The 14,389-nt window shown below is 57.4% G+C and overlaps 2 protein-coding genes and 1 long non-coding RNA gene across 4 annotated transcripts in view; 1 reads left to right on the top strand and 2 right to left on the bottom strand.

Annotated features, from left to right (window-relative positions):
- Positions 1 to 4,155, bottom strand: part of TFEB (transcription factor EB) — a 53,487-nt gene extending 49,332 nt beyond the window's left edge. The window contains exon 1 of the mRNA XM_032862216.1: positions 3,924 to 4,155. The gene's annotated coding sequence lies outside the window, so the exon portion shown is untranslated. The remainder of the gene's footprint in view (positions 1 to 3,923) is intronic.
- A 1,292-nt stretch (positions 4,156 to 5,447) lies between these two features.
- On the bottom strand, positions 5,448 to 14,344 carry PGC (progastricsin). 2 transcript variants are annotated; one of them, XM_032862220.1, is made up of 9 exons: positions 14,286 to 14,344; positions 11,694 to 11,844; positions 11,276 to 11,393; positions 10,254 to 10,372; positions 9,432 to 9,631; positions 7,708 to 7,830; positions 6,900 to 7,047; positions 6,415 to 6,513; positions 5,448 to 5,713 (listed from the first exon to the last, which is right to left on the bottom strand). In XM_032862220.1, the coding sequence occupies exons 1-9, from the start codon at positions 14,342 to 14,344 to the stop codon at positions 5,561 to 5,563; spliced, it is 1,170 nt and encodes a 389-aa protein (XP_032718111.1). In that variant the 3' UTR covers positions 5,448 to 5,560. The 2 variants fall into 2 exon arrangements, with proteins under 2 accessions (XP_032718111.1, XP_032718110.1); XM_032862219.1 differs by lacking the exon at positions 14,286 to 14,344 and having other exon boundaries at positions 11,694 to 11,898.
- LOC116870471 lies at positions 5,613 to 10,967 on the top strand. The gene is made up of 3 exons (XR_004383226.1): positions 5,613 to 5,674; positions 10,141 to 10,331; positions 10,894 to 10,967. It is a non-coding gene; the product is annotated as an uncharacterized LOC116870471 (long non-coding RNA).
- Positions 14,345 to 14,389: the final 45 nt, after the last annotated feature.

The following is a 14,389-nucleotide window of genomic DNA, read 5'->3' as shown; positions in this document are numbered from 1 at the left end:
TCGCACCACCCAGGCCAGCCTTGAGCTCATATCTAGAAAGTGGACTTCAGCAGTGTCCCCCTCCCCCGGGGACCCTCTGGGGAGCCTCTCCTGTCTGGCTACCTTTGCCAGAGAGCCATAGAAGGTTCACATTAGAGGGGAAACTGCACCCCCCACCCAGGCTAGGTGATAGATTCCCAGCCATGGAGATGGAGGCTGAGAGCAGTGGGACCTGCACGCCCATACCGGCTGGCCGGGAAGGGACTCCTGTGTTCTCGTGACTGGTGGCTGCTCATTCTCACTCAGTAGCTGCCGCAGCCTTTCCCCACATCTAGTAAACAAGTGCCTAGCGAGGGCTGCACGCAAGTTAATGTGTGAGGTTTCCAAGGAGACCTGGGGAACCTTGTCTGAACTCCTCTCCTCCCCGGGGCCAGTCAGGAGAGTCCTCACCAGAGGTCCTTTGGTCACCTGTGTCAGTAGAGTTCAGAAGAACAGCCAGGAGACAGGTGTGGCCCTGGGGCAGAGGCCTCAGCCAGTTTACACCCCTGCTCAGAGCAGGAGACCCTGCATGGGGCAAAGAAGGTTCCCAGACCCCCACCTGCCCACCTTTTGAGAGAGAACTCCTGAGAAACCCGAAGTGGTCTGCTTGAGAGATTGAGAACATGGATTCTGGAGGAAGCTGAACCTTGGTTAGAGTCCCTACCTCTTCCATGCTGTGTGACTTCAGGCAACTTGCTTAACTTCTCTGAATCTGGATAACGCAAATAATCACTCCTACCTCACTCTAAAGAGTAAATACACAGGACACCTGGGTGGCTCAGTCGGTTGGGCATCTGCCTTTGGCTCAGGTCATGATCTCAAGGTCCTGGGATCAAGTCCCACATTGGGCTCCTTGTTTGGCAGGGAGCCTGCTGCTCCCCCTGCTTGTGCGTGCGCACGCTCTCTCTCTCTCTCTGACAAATAAGTAAATAAAATCTTTAAGGAAAAAAAAAGTAAAGACACAATAAATGCAACTATTATTTATAACTAAATTTTCTTAGAATGTTGTTCTATTATAGCATAAAGAGACTAGATGAATATTCCATCAACATGTCGTGTGGTTATACCCCTACAGACACACACACGGACGATTCATCTGTACACATGTACCTAGATACCCATCATCTCATCACCACACACACACACAAACTCCTCTCAATTACACACGCCCCACAGTGAAACATGGAGCAACACTACAGACTCACCACGTACCAGACACTGCTCTACCCTGAACCCTCACAACAGCCTGGAAGGAGTGTACCTTTTCCTCCCTCTTTTTTCAGAGGACAATAGACACGTTACCTACGTATCCACCTGCAGCGTTGTGGGGGGTTGACACTTCTGGCAGCTCTGGAAATCCTGACCTCCCTCCCTCAGCATCAGAGGAGGTCAACCCAATTTCCACGGTCATGTCCAGGGCAGCCCCAAGCTGGGCCCCAAGTGCTGACGGCCCTCCATCCCTAGGACAAAGGCCCAACCTGGCTCTCATGCCTGCTGCGGTTGGGGAAACCCCTGCTATGGGCAGAAACCAAGTTGACTTTGAAAAGGAAGAGACAGAAGCCAGGGGGTGGTTGGGCCACTCCCTGTGGGGGCAGGTGCTAAGTAACTCTATAAAACCCCAGCTAATGAAACAATTACAGCCATAAACAAAGCCCCAAGAGGGATGAGGGCCAGAAGCCAGACCCCCAAAGGACAGCCAGCCCTGAAGGGTGGGAGGCCCCTCCTACCTACTTTCCAGCCTTGAGGCTCAAGGGGGCTGACTGGCCATGGGGGTGGGCCCTAGGTGGACCCATCATCCCAGGCCCTGGCCCACCCCCTGCCCACCTCTGACTGTGAGTCACCCAATTCTCAGCCCTCAGCAGCCCATCTGGTTCTCCATGGATTTGGTGCTCACTCGAGCGGGGGAAGGGTCCCCTGCCCCATGCCCTGCACCTCCTCCCCGGGACCGGAACAGGATTCCCATTCGTCCGCACCTACTAGAGCTGAGTTGTAAGCAGTATCAGCTCCCTTCCAGAAAAGCAGACAGGGCACAGAGTCACACAAACAGCCTCTCATTTATGCTTTCTAGTTCCTGGGGGAACTAGCGTCTGGAGGCGGGGGGGCAGGCAGAAAGAAGAGGGCCAAGTGAATTGCTCATTTTCCTACAGCTGGGGAAACTGAGGCATGGTACTAGCATACCAGCAAACTAACCACGCAGGGCTCTCTCCTTCGGCCGCGTCTAAGACCAGCCTTATTGCTGGCATCTCTCCCCTAGACTGTTATCCGCCTGAGGGCAAGGCCTGGAGGCTCTCCACCAGGCTGGGCACACAGAGGGCCTCCGAGCCAACAGGCTAAAGAGCCAGGAACTACATTCCGATCTGAGCCAATCGCATCTGGCCGCCCAAGAGGAAACCAGAGCCACCTTCCTCCCCTACCAATTGCCAGGTCCTGGGCCAGTGGAATCTTGGACTGGGCGGGTGCAGGGGTCTGAGCCCACATCTGAGAAGTATCACTAAGGGCCTGCACCGGCCCTGCCCTTTCTCAGCTGGACTAAGACTCCCTCACTCAGGGTGGGGGCTGCGCGGTAATTCACGGACACTTCCTGCGGGCGTAATGCCAAAGGAGGCAACTGCGCTCAAGTCCAGACCAGAAACAGAGCCGAACCGTCCCCGGAACAGACAAGCGAGAGAATCCCGGCTGGAGTGGACTGGGGTGGGAAGGACTCCGCAGTGAGCGGCCGCCAGGGAACGGGGAGGGGGAGCTGGGGACACTGCGGGCGCGCGTGCAGAGGAGCCCCGCCCCGGGAGCCCTCCCTCCTTCCCCGCGGGCGCGGGGTTGGGGCGAGCCAGGCTGCTGCGGCGCGAACCTGCTCGCGCAAACCCGAGCAGCTCCGGGCAGCGGTGCGTGAAGCCAGAACCCCGGGCCGGGAAGGGGCCGAGGGGCGGGGACAAAGCTGGCATCAACCCGCTCTCTTCGAGGAGGGAAGTGCACGCGCTATGCCCCTGTGGCCGACCCGGGTTTGGGGAGGTGGGGAGGAGACCCCGCGAGGATTTCGAGGGCGGGACGTCAAGGGGTTGGGCGGTACGAACTCCTGGAATAAGGGGAAGGGGGAGTGTTTTCCGGGATTCTGGACCAAGAAGGTGGGGGTACTTGGGGCAGATGGCTGGGAGCTCCGGGGAGCAGAAAGAGGGGCGCGCGAAGCGTGAGCTCTGGGGTTGGGGTTCCCAGAGGTCGCGGAGTTAATGCAAAGGGGAGAAGAAGACTGAGCTTAGGATACTAGGGGACGCGCCGCTTCTTAAGACACCGAGGGGGAGGAAGAGACGGGAAGGGAGGGAGGGATGGTACTTCCACCCGCCCCGCTCCAGCAGCCCAGCCCCGGGGGCGTGGCGCCGTCCCGGCCCTCCCACTCCCCGGGACCATCCAGGTTGGGCCTGGCCGGGGCGAATTCGGCCCCCGCACACCTCCCGGGCCTCCGGCGCCCTCCCCCGTACCACCCGCCCCAGCCGCCTCCGGTGGAGAAGGAGTAGGCGCAAGGCCCACACGTCCCTCAAACTTGTTGCAAGTTCACTCCCACGCCTCCCGCCCCTTCGACTCCCAGCTCCCGAGTCGGGAAGGCCCATGCCCGCCCCGGCCCCTCCCGCCTGGTTACATAAGGTCGCGGAGAAGCCGCCCCCGGCCCGGGCCTGCAGTGAGGGGCCGGAGGGGTTCCCGGGCTCCGCAGGCAGCTCCGCTCGGGCCATGTGCGGAGAGTCCCAGACTAGACGGACCGCAGAGCTGGTGTTGGCGCGGCACACACACTCCCTGTCCCCTCTTCAGCCGGCACCCCCATCCACCCACCTGTCTCCCGCACCCACAATGCGGGCGGGGGAGCCTGGGTCCGGGGTTCCGGGCCCTCCGTGCACCCCTTGCCCCCCGGTCCCGCTCACCTAGCTCTGAAGGTCAATCCGTCCGCCGCCTGTGCCCCGCGGCTCTGGCAACTTGTCCCAAGTTCAGGTGTCCGGCCCGCGAGCTGCGCCTGCCGCCCCCTCCCGGACTCCTCCGGCTCCGCGCCACCAGGGAGGCCCGCCCCGTCCGCCCTTCCAGCTGCCGTCGGCGCCACCGCCGCCGCTCCCTAGGTCCAGCCCGCGGCCGCCGCCTCTGCTGTCACCAAGCCCCGCGCCGGGCGCCGGGGCTCCCCCTGTCAATCCGCACCCACTTCCCGCCGCGCCCGGCAGAGGGCAGCACACGCCCCCGCGGTCCGCCCCGCCCCGCCCCGCCCCTCGCAGGCCTACCGCAGCGCCCGCGGGGAAATGTAGTCTCTCCCGTCGGCTCCGCCAGGAACGCCGGGATTTGTAGTCCCACTCTGTGGGCCCTGGCTTGTGTACGTGGCCATGGCTTTTTGACTTGGAACTTAAGTTCCACTTCGTTTCTGCCTCTTCTGCAAGTTTTTCTTTTTCTTTTTTTTTTTTTTTTTTGCTTCTTACTCAGAGATGTCACGAACTACAGCTCACTATGATACACCCCGGGGTTTCTCTGACCCCAAGGAGAGGCGTGTAGCATGCTGTCTTTCCCAGAGTCTAGGAAAGATGTAGTAGGGTCCCAGATGGTGGGCTGTTGCTATAGAAACTACTACGTGGCAAACCTCAGTTTCCCTCGTGTTTTGGAATGGAGTGCCAGACTTAGATCTTGTCTTTCACCCCTGCCCCTGAACATAAGGAGCAAGGTTGGGGTCAGCCTAGTGAAGGATGGGGTGAAAGAAATGTCTACAAGGAGCCTACAACCCTCCCATTATGTTTTTCCAGTAATACCCCTCCTCAAGCCTCATCAGTCCTAGCTTCCTCCCCCTGGGGGCAGAGGATTCTAGGTGAAAATGGGATCAGTTTCACTCAGCCCAGACCTTTTGAAGCCCTTCTGGAAATAGATTCTGGGAGCATCACCCCCCTTCCGGAAGGAGCCATGACTGTCACACGTGTACGTGGGCATCTAGCATTTCTCAGAAGCTCCCAGTGCAAGCTTGATCACAGGTGAGGAGATGAAGGCCTGGGTGGTAGGAGGATGGGAGCCCTCATCACAGTGCTAGTGGGCTTATCTGGGGTGGTTCTGCCGGTCCTTTGGTCCATTAGGTCAGCAGAGCATTTCGGGTTGTGGTAATAGGGCCCCTTGGCATGTCACAAAGGAATGCCTGCCTCAATGTCACTACCATGAGTAGAGAGAAGTTGTGGAGAGACTCCAAGCTCTGAGGGGTCCGGGGCCCCTCCCCAAGCCCTACCTTATGCCCCATCTCTCTTAGAACCTCAGTGACACCCCTCCCCACCCCCACAAACCTCTTAGCCCCTGAGGGAGAACAGGTCCAGTAGAAGCACATCTTCCCCTGACTCCGTCTTCCCTCCCATTCCTGTGACCAGGAGCTGCCTTACAGGCCACATCGGCCCTTGAAAAACAACATGCTGACCAACATGCAGAAGAACTATTTATTAGGACAGAAAGCCCCGAAGCCAGAGAAAGAAAGCTGATTCCAGAGAAGTAGCGCCTGCAGGGCGGGGGGTGGAGAGGAAGAAGGAAGCCAGGCGTCTAGGCGCTGAGTCTAGGCAGCAGCAGCAAAGCCGACCCTGTTGTTGCCAATGTCGAAGATGGAATAGTAGGACCTGAGGAAGACGCCCCCAAGGATCCACAGGGACTGGCCACTGCTGGAGGGCAGGTAGGTGGCCTGGACCCCAATGGTGCAAACGCCATTTCCCTGCACAACACGGAAGGGCAGCGCTCGTTCCTTGGCTCACCCATGGACCGGGCCCTGCTCAGCCCTGAGCCCCAGGCCAGGAGTGTGAAATGCATAAATGAGGGAGCCAGGCTTGTGACCTCTGGGGGCTCACAGGCCAGCTGAGCCCCAGAGTGGGAGGGATTTCTGCAATGGGTGGAAGCAGGCTGCGGTGACCGTCTGCAGTCTCCTCTCCCCAAGTGCCCACCCACCTCCCTTTTGCTCCCCATCTGGAGGAGGTCAGCCTGCTGGCGAAGCCTTGAAGCCAGACCAACTCAGCTTCCAGCCTGAGTTTCACCCCGACTAGCTGGGTAGCCTTGCATCTGTTTCTTAACCTCTCTGGACCTCCAAGTTTTCACTTGTAAAATAGAAATTAGCACCCTCTTCCTCAAATGGTCTGACAGTTCAGTGGGATGGTGGAGGCAAAATGCTTCCCATAGGGCTTACCCTAGTGAGTACACAACCGATACCCCAGCGCCTCTCCACACTCATTAGTAATAGTAATCAATAACAGATGGCACTCTTCTGTTTCGCGGCCTCGTGCCGGCGTAGGGGTTTGGAACCAGTGAAGGCAGAAAATTAAGCGGGGCTCACGAAGAGCTGGAGGATGGCACGTGGTGAGGAGACCCGGTATCTCGGGCCCCCGGCCCCTCCTCACAGCCGTCGCGTCCCTACAGACTCACTGTGAAGATGTAGGAGTGGTAGGGCAGGGAGAAATGCACACCACTGATGAGGAAGGTCAAGGTGGGCAGGTTCTGGATGTCGTTACAGTCCACGGTAAACTGCAGAGAGGAACAAGGCCCCAGGTGCCGCATCGCCCGCCTGAGAGGACCTGCCAACCCCCTCCCCTCAGTGCCCTCGATCCCGCTGGGGCCCTGCTTGGCTCCACAGTCCAGTTAGTTTGATCTTCCTCCAAAGCCTGGGAAGTGTTTAACCCATTACTTTGGAAGAATTGAAGCTCCAAGGAAACTCTGCCCCAATAGTAGCTGCCCATTACTCTCCCAGCTCAAGACCCAGCCCCCAGCCCCAGTCCTCCCAGGCCCCCCCCCACCTCCAGGGCTTTGGGACAGCTAGGAGCATGGAGGCCAAGAGTGGGGCTACTCCCAAAAGAATTATAAATGCCTCCCAGGGGGCCTCTCCGAAAGGAGGATGCCTCCACTAGACACACCTGTCCATACTGGTCGGCCTGGGCCCCTGTAGCCTGCAGAAGGGTGCTCAGGTACTGCTGGGGTACAGTGAGCGGAGATGTGCCTGTGTCCACAATGGCCTGGCAGCCCTGGGAGCACCAGCCCGTGGCATGGCCACCAATGAGGAACCTGAATGGTGAGGAGATGAACGCCTTCAGCACCTCCAGCTCAGGGCATCTAGGAAGTGGGCTTTCCCCCACCCCCAAGGGACAAACAGCCACAGCCACAGAATCATGGTATACCTGGAGGTAAGGACTCTGCAGAGGTCCTTCCAGCCATCCCCCTGCCTCACACCATTCAGAGTCTATTCAAGGCCACCTAAATGGCCACGGAATGTTGTTATTTAAAGTTCCAAGGAAGGTTCTAGAAACACTGAAAGCCAGTGTCACTGAACAGTTTAAGTACTATGACCACATTAATCCCCCCCCAATACATCATAGTTTCCAATTAGTAAGCACATAGTGTTGAACCACAGGGTTTAGAATGTTTGAGATTCCAGACCGACCCCATTTATATTGTGCCCACCTCACCCACTTTTCCAGGCTGAGCTGGGCCTTCAGTCTCCAGCAGAGGATAGCTGTGGCTTTGTTGGGGAAGGCTTCAGGGGTCTCCTATGTGTACCTCCTAGCAGTACCTACCTGTGTGTGTGTGTGTGTGTGTGTGTGTGTGTGTGTGTGAGAGAGAGAGAGAGAGAGAGAGAGAAAGAGAGAGAGAGAGAGTGTGTCTGTGGGTGCATAACATGAAATGCCTCGAAGCCTGCCAGGTCCTCAAGCTCCGGCACAGACTCACTCCTCAATGCCAATCTGCCAGTAGCACTCCTGGGTAACGGGGGCCCAGTAGATCGGTCCACTGTGCAGGCTGTGGTCTATCCCTCCAAATATGAGAACTGCTCCATTCTGAGAGCTCATACCTCTGCAGAAGGGAAAGGGAAGGGTGAATCAGGGAAATCGCTATAGAAAAGATTTCCTGTTGAACATTCATCCTCAAAAGGAAATAGAGGTCCTCCCCTGGCTGCAGGCTGGGGGTCCCTAAGAGCATGGCTGTGTCTCCCCTCAGACTAGGGTCCCTGAGGGCAGGTCTATGTCTCCCCTCAGACTGGGGTCCCTGAGGGCAGGGCTGTGTCTCCCCCCTCAGACTGGGGTCCCTGAGGACAGGTCTGTGTCTCCCTTCTTCAGACTGGGGCTCCCTGAGACAGGGCTGTGTCTCCCCTCAGACTGGGCTTCCTGAGAGTAGGGCTGTGTTTCCTTCCTCAGACTGGTGCTCCCTGAGGACAGGGCTGTGTCCTCTCTCAGACTGGGGCTCCCTGAGGGCAGGACTGTGTCTCCCTCCCTCACACTAGGGCTCCCTGAGGCAGGGCTGTGTCTCCCCCTCAGACTGGGGTTCCCTGGGGGCAGGGCTGTGTCTCCTCCCTCAGACTGGGCCCCCAAGGACAACACTGTGTCTCCCCCTCACACTAGGCCTGCTGAGGGAAGGAGTTGTATCCCCCTTTATCACTGCAGCTCCAAGCTGAGTCCCTCAGAATTCCCAATGCCTCTGGTTCCAGAAGCAGAGCCACTGGGGAAGCTGCTGGTTGTGTGGCCCCCTCCCCATCCCACACACCCTTCTTCTCTCTCTTCCAGTTCTTGCTACTAGTGTCGTATGTCACTGGGAGTCTCACCCTGAGTCCCACTTGTCATTTTTCTTCTGGGACTGGAAGGAGGTAGGGCCTTGGCAAAGAGGAGAGAAGGATATTCCCTGCTCCTTTCAGCCTCCCCTGGGAGCCGACCCTGAGTGTGGAATAGGGCAGAGCTCCTAAGGGCGAAACTCAGAATGAATTGTAATCAGAGGTGAGACTAAGCCAGCAGCATTAGGAGCAGGGTAACACTGTTGATAATCAGACTCAGGAGATTAAGGTGAGAGAGTAGATGCTGACTATCTCCAGAAGGTGGCTGGCTAACTCTGGAAAGGAAAGAAAGTCCCCCACAGGCCACTCACTCGGCCCCCACCACCTGGCTCCCGGGCACCCACACTAAGCGGCTGCATGGCTTGTGTTTGTGGTGAGAAAAACACCCTATTAGGGGCAAATGATGAACCTTGACCAGAAGACTCCAGGACCTGGAGAGAACAATACATCAAAGGAGATGAAGCAATAGATTGTACACAAAAGAAGTGTCCAGAAGGTAGTGAGCTAACTGCAGCTCTGGGCAGGAGGTAAATCCAAGAGGTATCCAGAATGAGCAGCCTACTCAAAGCTAAGTTCACCCAGAAGAGGGAAAGATTCTGAACTGGTGACGAAATGTGAAGTCTGAGTGGGCTGGGAACAGACACAGAGATGAGGGAAAGGATGTGGACAGGGGGACAGTTGGACAGGAGAGGACAGCCCAGGAGGAAAGTCCTAGACACAGTAGGAGCTGAAGCCAAATGCCTGATGGGAAGCCCCCGACCCCCAAAGCATTGAGCTCACTTGTCTGGGGTCTGGGGAGGATGGGGGGAGTTGCCTGGGAGCTCAGGAACCCCTCCAAGCAGTATCTTACCTGCCCAGGTAGAAGCTGAAGACCGGGCTGGAGAGGAGGCCAGCCTGCAGAAGGCCCTGCAGAGCCGTGGCGCTCCTACCCTCTGCCAGGGCTGGGTAGGCCAGGCCCATGATGCCATCAAACTTGAGCTGGAGGAAATAGGGACTTGGCTCGTGCTCACTAAGGCCAAACTGCTGGTTGGGGACCTGAGCGCTCTGGACCTGGAAGGGACACAGGGGATGGCAGATGATAAGTGGAACTCCACTCATCTCCCCATACCCTCCCCCAAAAGACCCTCGAGGCTCCCTTGTTCATCCCTCCCTCACCCCTGCCCCTTGCCTTTTTTTTTTTTAATAAATATGTAAGGTATTATTATCCCCAGGGGTACAGGTCTGTGAATCACCAGGTTTACACACTTCACAGCACTCACCATAGCACAGACCCTCCCCAATGTCTATAACCCCACCACCTGCCCCTTGCCTTCTTGACACGTCTTGCAAGAGCCAAGTTTTCTCTCAAGTGGCCTTCTCTGGCTGCTGCTGCAGCCCCCCAACACCATCTTCTTCCCCCTGACCCCCCTCCCCCAGTTTAAGCTCCTTCACTAAAGGACTAGGTCATCCCCTTCATCGGGGGCGCTCAGTGTGGGAAGGGGACGGCATGGAGGGGCACTTGGTGTACTCATCGGCTGGTTTGTACTCAGTAGAGCCCTAGGTTTTCTCCGTATTCTCAGGTTCTCGGGCTAAACTCCCATCAGACTCAGGTCTGAGAACTTCCAGGCCAAGTCAGAGCCCCGGGGAAAACTCCCACATCCTGGGGCACAGAGTGGCCTGCAGCCCGGCTCACCCTCAGAGTGTCATAGCCGTAGACGCCACGGAGGCTGCCGCTGCCATACTGCACGGAGAAGGTCTGCCCATGGCTGGAGTAAGTCGAGGACGCGTTGGGGTCGAAGCGGGAGTGAGTGGCTACAGCAGAAAGAGAGTTTGGGGAGATAGGCCAGCAGGCAGAGGGTTGCCCCCCGAGTCCCAGCCTGTGCTCCCATCCCGGGGCCCCAGCATCCCAGGACACATGGTCTCAGGGTTCAGGAAGCACAGGAAGGCCCATGTGAGTGTGGCCAGGCTTGGCCTCAAAGCCCCCTCTGACTTGCAGAATCTTGCGTTGTTCTTTGACCATGACCCTTGGTAGGTAGGTAGCCTAGAATCCTTCTCTGTTTCCCTGCCCCCTCCTTGCAGATCCCCTCCTGAGAAATCACTCATCAGCTGTGGGAGCAAATGAACTTCCAGGGGATCCCTGCGTTCCCTCCACCCTCACCCTGTCAAAGACCTGGACGTGGCCAGTGAGGGACTCTTTGGATTAGAAGTGTCAGGACCCAAACCCCCAGGCTCTGGCAGGGACCAAGGCAGCGTTAAGGAGAGGAACTTGGCCTGTCTACAAATACGGCAACAAGACAGGGACCAGCTCTTGCATTGTTCTCCCCTGCGTCTAGGAGACACGCGCTGAGAACTTAGTAAGCAGCGGAGTGGAGTGACATGGAAAGACTATTGTCGACTTTGGTGAGACAGAATGGCGTCGTCTGCAGGGAACAGAATGGAGCAGAGCAGAGTGGGATGGATGGCGCCAGGGGGCAAGAGGGCGGACTGGAGCAGGTGAAGGAGCATGTGTTGGTGAGAGGGAAGACAAACAGACCACCCAGGCCTAGGGCCAGCCTCTTCCTTCGGTCTTGCACATGCCCCTTGACCCTGGCCAAGTCCCCGACTCTCAGGATTGAAGCCCCCAGGCCCCACCATCCCTGCCACGCTTGCCCCTTCCCCCAAGGCGGTCCGCACCATCCCTTGCCAACCACCCTCCCTAGCGAGCCCTGCACTTACCACAGGCCTGGCTCTGGCACTGGACCGAGGGCACCCACAGGCTGGAGGATCCGGTATCAAAAAGGACCAGAAAGTTCTGCGGTGGGGTCCCGATGGCAATTTCTCCAAGGTACAGACTCTGGGGGGCCATGGGGCAGGCTGTTAGCTCTGGAGGGATACAGAGACCCTCAGGCCCAGCCTCCTGCTTGGACAGAGCCCTTGCTCTACAACCTGCCACAGAGGAAGAGGCCCAAGCCTATCTTCCGTACTTGCCCAGAACACACAGACCCTCAGTGGGGGCTGACAGGTGTGAGAGAAGGGAGCAGGATGCAGGCGCCAGGTGGGAGGGTACAGAGAGATAGCATGGCACACCCCCGGGAGTCCAGCCTCAGTCTTTGGCCCCAAGGAGAGGGAACCCCCACGGAGGGTCGGGACTCACATCCAGATAGGCCAGGGGTTCATAGACCATGCCGAGGTCACCAACGTGGTACTTCTGGGCAGGGTCATTCTTGTGGGTCCTCAGGAACTCCCCCAGTAAGCCCTTCTCCTTCATGGTTGCACGGATAGGCTCTAATTTCCTCAGGGGGACTCTGAAGAAGGCCTAGCGTCAGGGCAGGACCCTCCCTCCTTCCTACAGCACCTCTGACAGTCCTGGTTCCTCCGTCCCTCCCTGCCGCGCCACCTCCAACCTCACCCCTCAGGCCCCAGCCCCCGTGTCCCCTGTGCCTATCACTGTGTCTCTGTGTGTGTCTCCCTCTCGCTCCTGCTCTGGCCCCAGCTCCCTCCCTTTCTCTCTGTCTCCATGTCTCTTTCCCTAGGTCTCTTCCTCTGTTTCTTTCTCCCTCTGCCTCTCTCTTTCCCTCTCCCTCTCTTCATAGCTCTTCGCAGGACTTGTTCCACGATTCAGAAAACAAATACCTTCCCCAATACATGCCCACATCCCATCTCGAGTGTCCACATCCTCTCCTGGCCCTTTGCTCTCAGATATCCCATAAATTCCTTCCCTAGAAGAGAAGGAGGACTTTGGCCATTAGCCCTGGCAGGATATATGCATTGTCTTTATGTAAGCTCTACATCCAATGTAGGGCTTGAACTCAGGACCCCAAGATCAACGGTCACGTGCTCTACCAAGTCATCCAGCCAGGTGGCCCAGGAGATATGCATTTTAAGAAAGATTTCAGAGATAGCAGAGTTCACCCCAGTCCCCTCCGGTGGTGGCCCTCGGGCACCTGGTCCTGGATGACTGAGACACAGCATGGGTATGGGGGACAGCACTAGACTGGGACTCAGAAGAAAGGATCCTGTGTCTGCCCTTGCCTCGAATTGTCTGGCCTGGGGCCAGTCAGTGCTCTTCTCCCGACGCCGGCGCGGTGGAAGTTGGCCTGGGTGGTCTGGAGCCCAGATCTGCCCTGGAATTGGAACTGATGAAGTCTACACTTCTGCCCCCGTCTCCCTCGAGTTCTCCTCCTCCAAGACCTGCTTGCTGCCATCGCCTCGGGCGTCTCTGTGGGTCCACCCAGGCTCATTCCAGACTCCAGAAGTCCTGTTCCTTGCATTTCTTTCCCCACCTGATTCCCCATTCCCTCAAGACCCCGCATTTGTCCCCCGCATTCTGCACGGAACCCATTCACGTTGAGCTTTGAAGACTGATGGTTGCTCCGGCTCGCCGCTTCCCCGGAACTTGCGTATCACACACAGGTTTCTTCGAGGAGCCTTGTCTTCAGCAGAGGCATCGGTCCTCATGGGTGAGACAGGAAGCCGTGTGCAGGTCAGGCGCCCTCCCAGGTCCTGGGAGCCACGCCTCCTCGCTCCCTTTCTCCTGACATCTCTGCGAGTGCACGTAACGTTCCTGCTGTCTCTGCTTACATGCCTGTGCCATCTGCTAAATAAATCGTGGGCCTTAAGGGAGTTTTTATCAAACGTCTGCCTATCCAGAAATCATCGTTCCTTTCTGCGGAAGAAAGCACACCTGCCATTCAGTGTCTGTTTGGACAGCAGTCACCCCGACTCTGTCCCGGGTCCATCTTTTCTCATCAGATGGGGAAGCAGCTGTGCTTTTTCCTTTGCCTGGAAGTGCGCCCACCAGCAGATTAAGTCTTCAGCAAGGCATGTAGCCTGTAGTGAAGGATTATAGGGAACACACCAGGATGCTTTGCTTAAGATAATGAAAAGGAAGCCCAAGAGAGTAAGAAATGAATTAGCCTGCACAGTCGCAAAGTGTGTGGCCCCAGCTTTTGCTAACAAAGACAGCATCACTGACACACATTGCTGGGGTGTTTAGCGGATTCCGAGCAGGGAAGGAGAGGGCCACCCAGTCACAGCTGATGAAACCAGACAAACCAGGGGCGCCTGGGTGGCTCAGCCAGTTAAGCGTCTGCCTTCAGCTTAGGTCGTGATCCCGGGGTCCTGAGATCGAGTCCCACATCGGGCTCCTTGCTTGGCAGGGAGCCTGCTCCTCCCTCTGCCTGCTTCTCCCCCAGCTTGTGCTCTCTCTCACTCTCTCTATCTCCCTCTAACAAATAGATAAAATCTTTACAAATAAAAAAGGGAAGAAAGAAACCAGACCAGTGCCAGAAAGACAAGTCATTCAGTCGTGAGGTTGACCCAATCCCTGACCTTTCAGAAGAATCCACAACCTCAAGCCCCTTGTCTCTGATTATTTCCCCTTAAAAACCCTCACTTGCAAACCATCAGCGCATTTGGGACTTTTGAGCATTAGCTCCCCACGCTCCCGGGCAGCACCACACCGATCTTGCTTCATGGCAAAAGCTCGGGGTCACGTTTCTTATTGGTTTACAGGACATCTGGTAGACAAACTCTCCTTTGGTTCAGTTACAGGCATTTCATGAGGGCAAAGCTGTAGCTCGTCCGACTTCTGAGTCCCCAGCTTACACCTGCTCAGGAAGCCCTCCCTGTCCCAGCGGAAACTCCGGAGTGGAGCCTGGTGGGGCGGCCCCTGGCCAGGTTACCCCTCACAGGGCTCCCGACTCCTACCCAAACTTCTGCTCCAGCAGCCAGGCCCCAGACTCACTTGACAACTGCCGCCTCCAAGAGCTGGAAGCTGACCAAGGCCACCACCATCCACTCCATGATGCTGGTTCCCAACTGGCCGCAGAGGAAGGGCTGCTCCAGGTT

Source organism: Lontra canadensis, unplaced genomic scaffold (assembly GCF_010015895.1).
Source record: "Lontra canadensis isolate GAN:19392208 unplaced genomic scaffold, GSC_riverotter_1.0 scaffold23, whole genome shotgun sequence".
Classification (NCBI taxonomy): domain Eukaryota; kingdom Metazoa; phylum Chordata; class Mammalia; order Carnivora; family Mustelidae; genus Lontra; species Lontra canadensis.
This window is presented reverse-complemented; position numbering and strand designations above follow the sequence as displayed.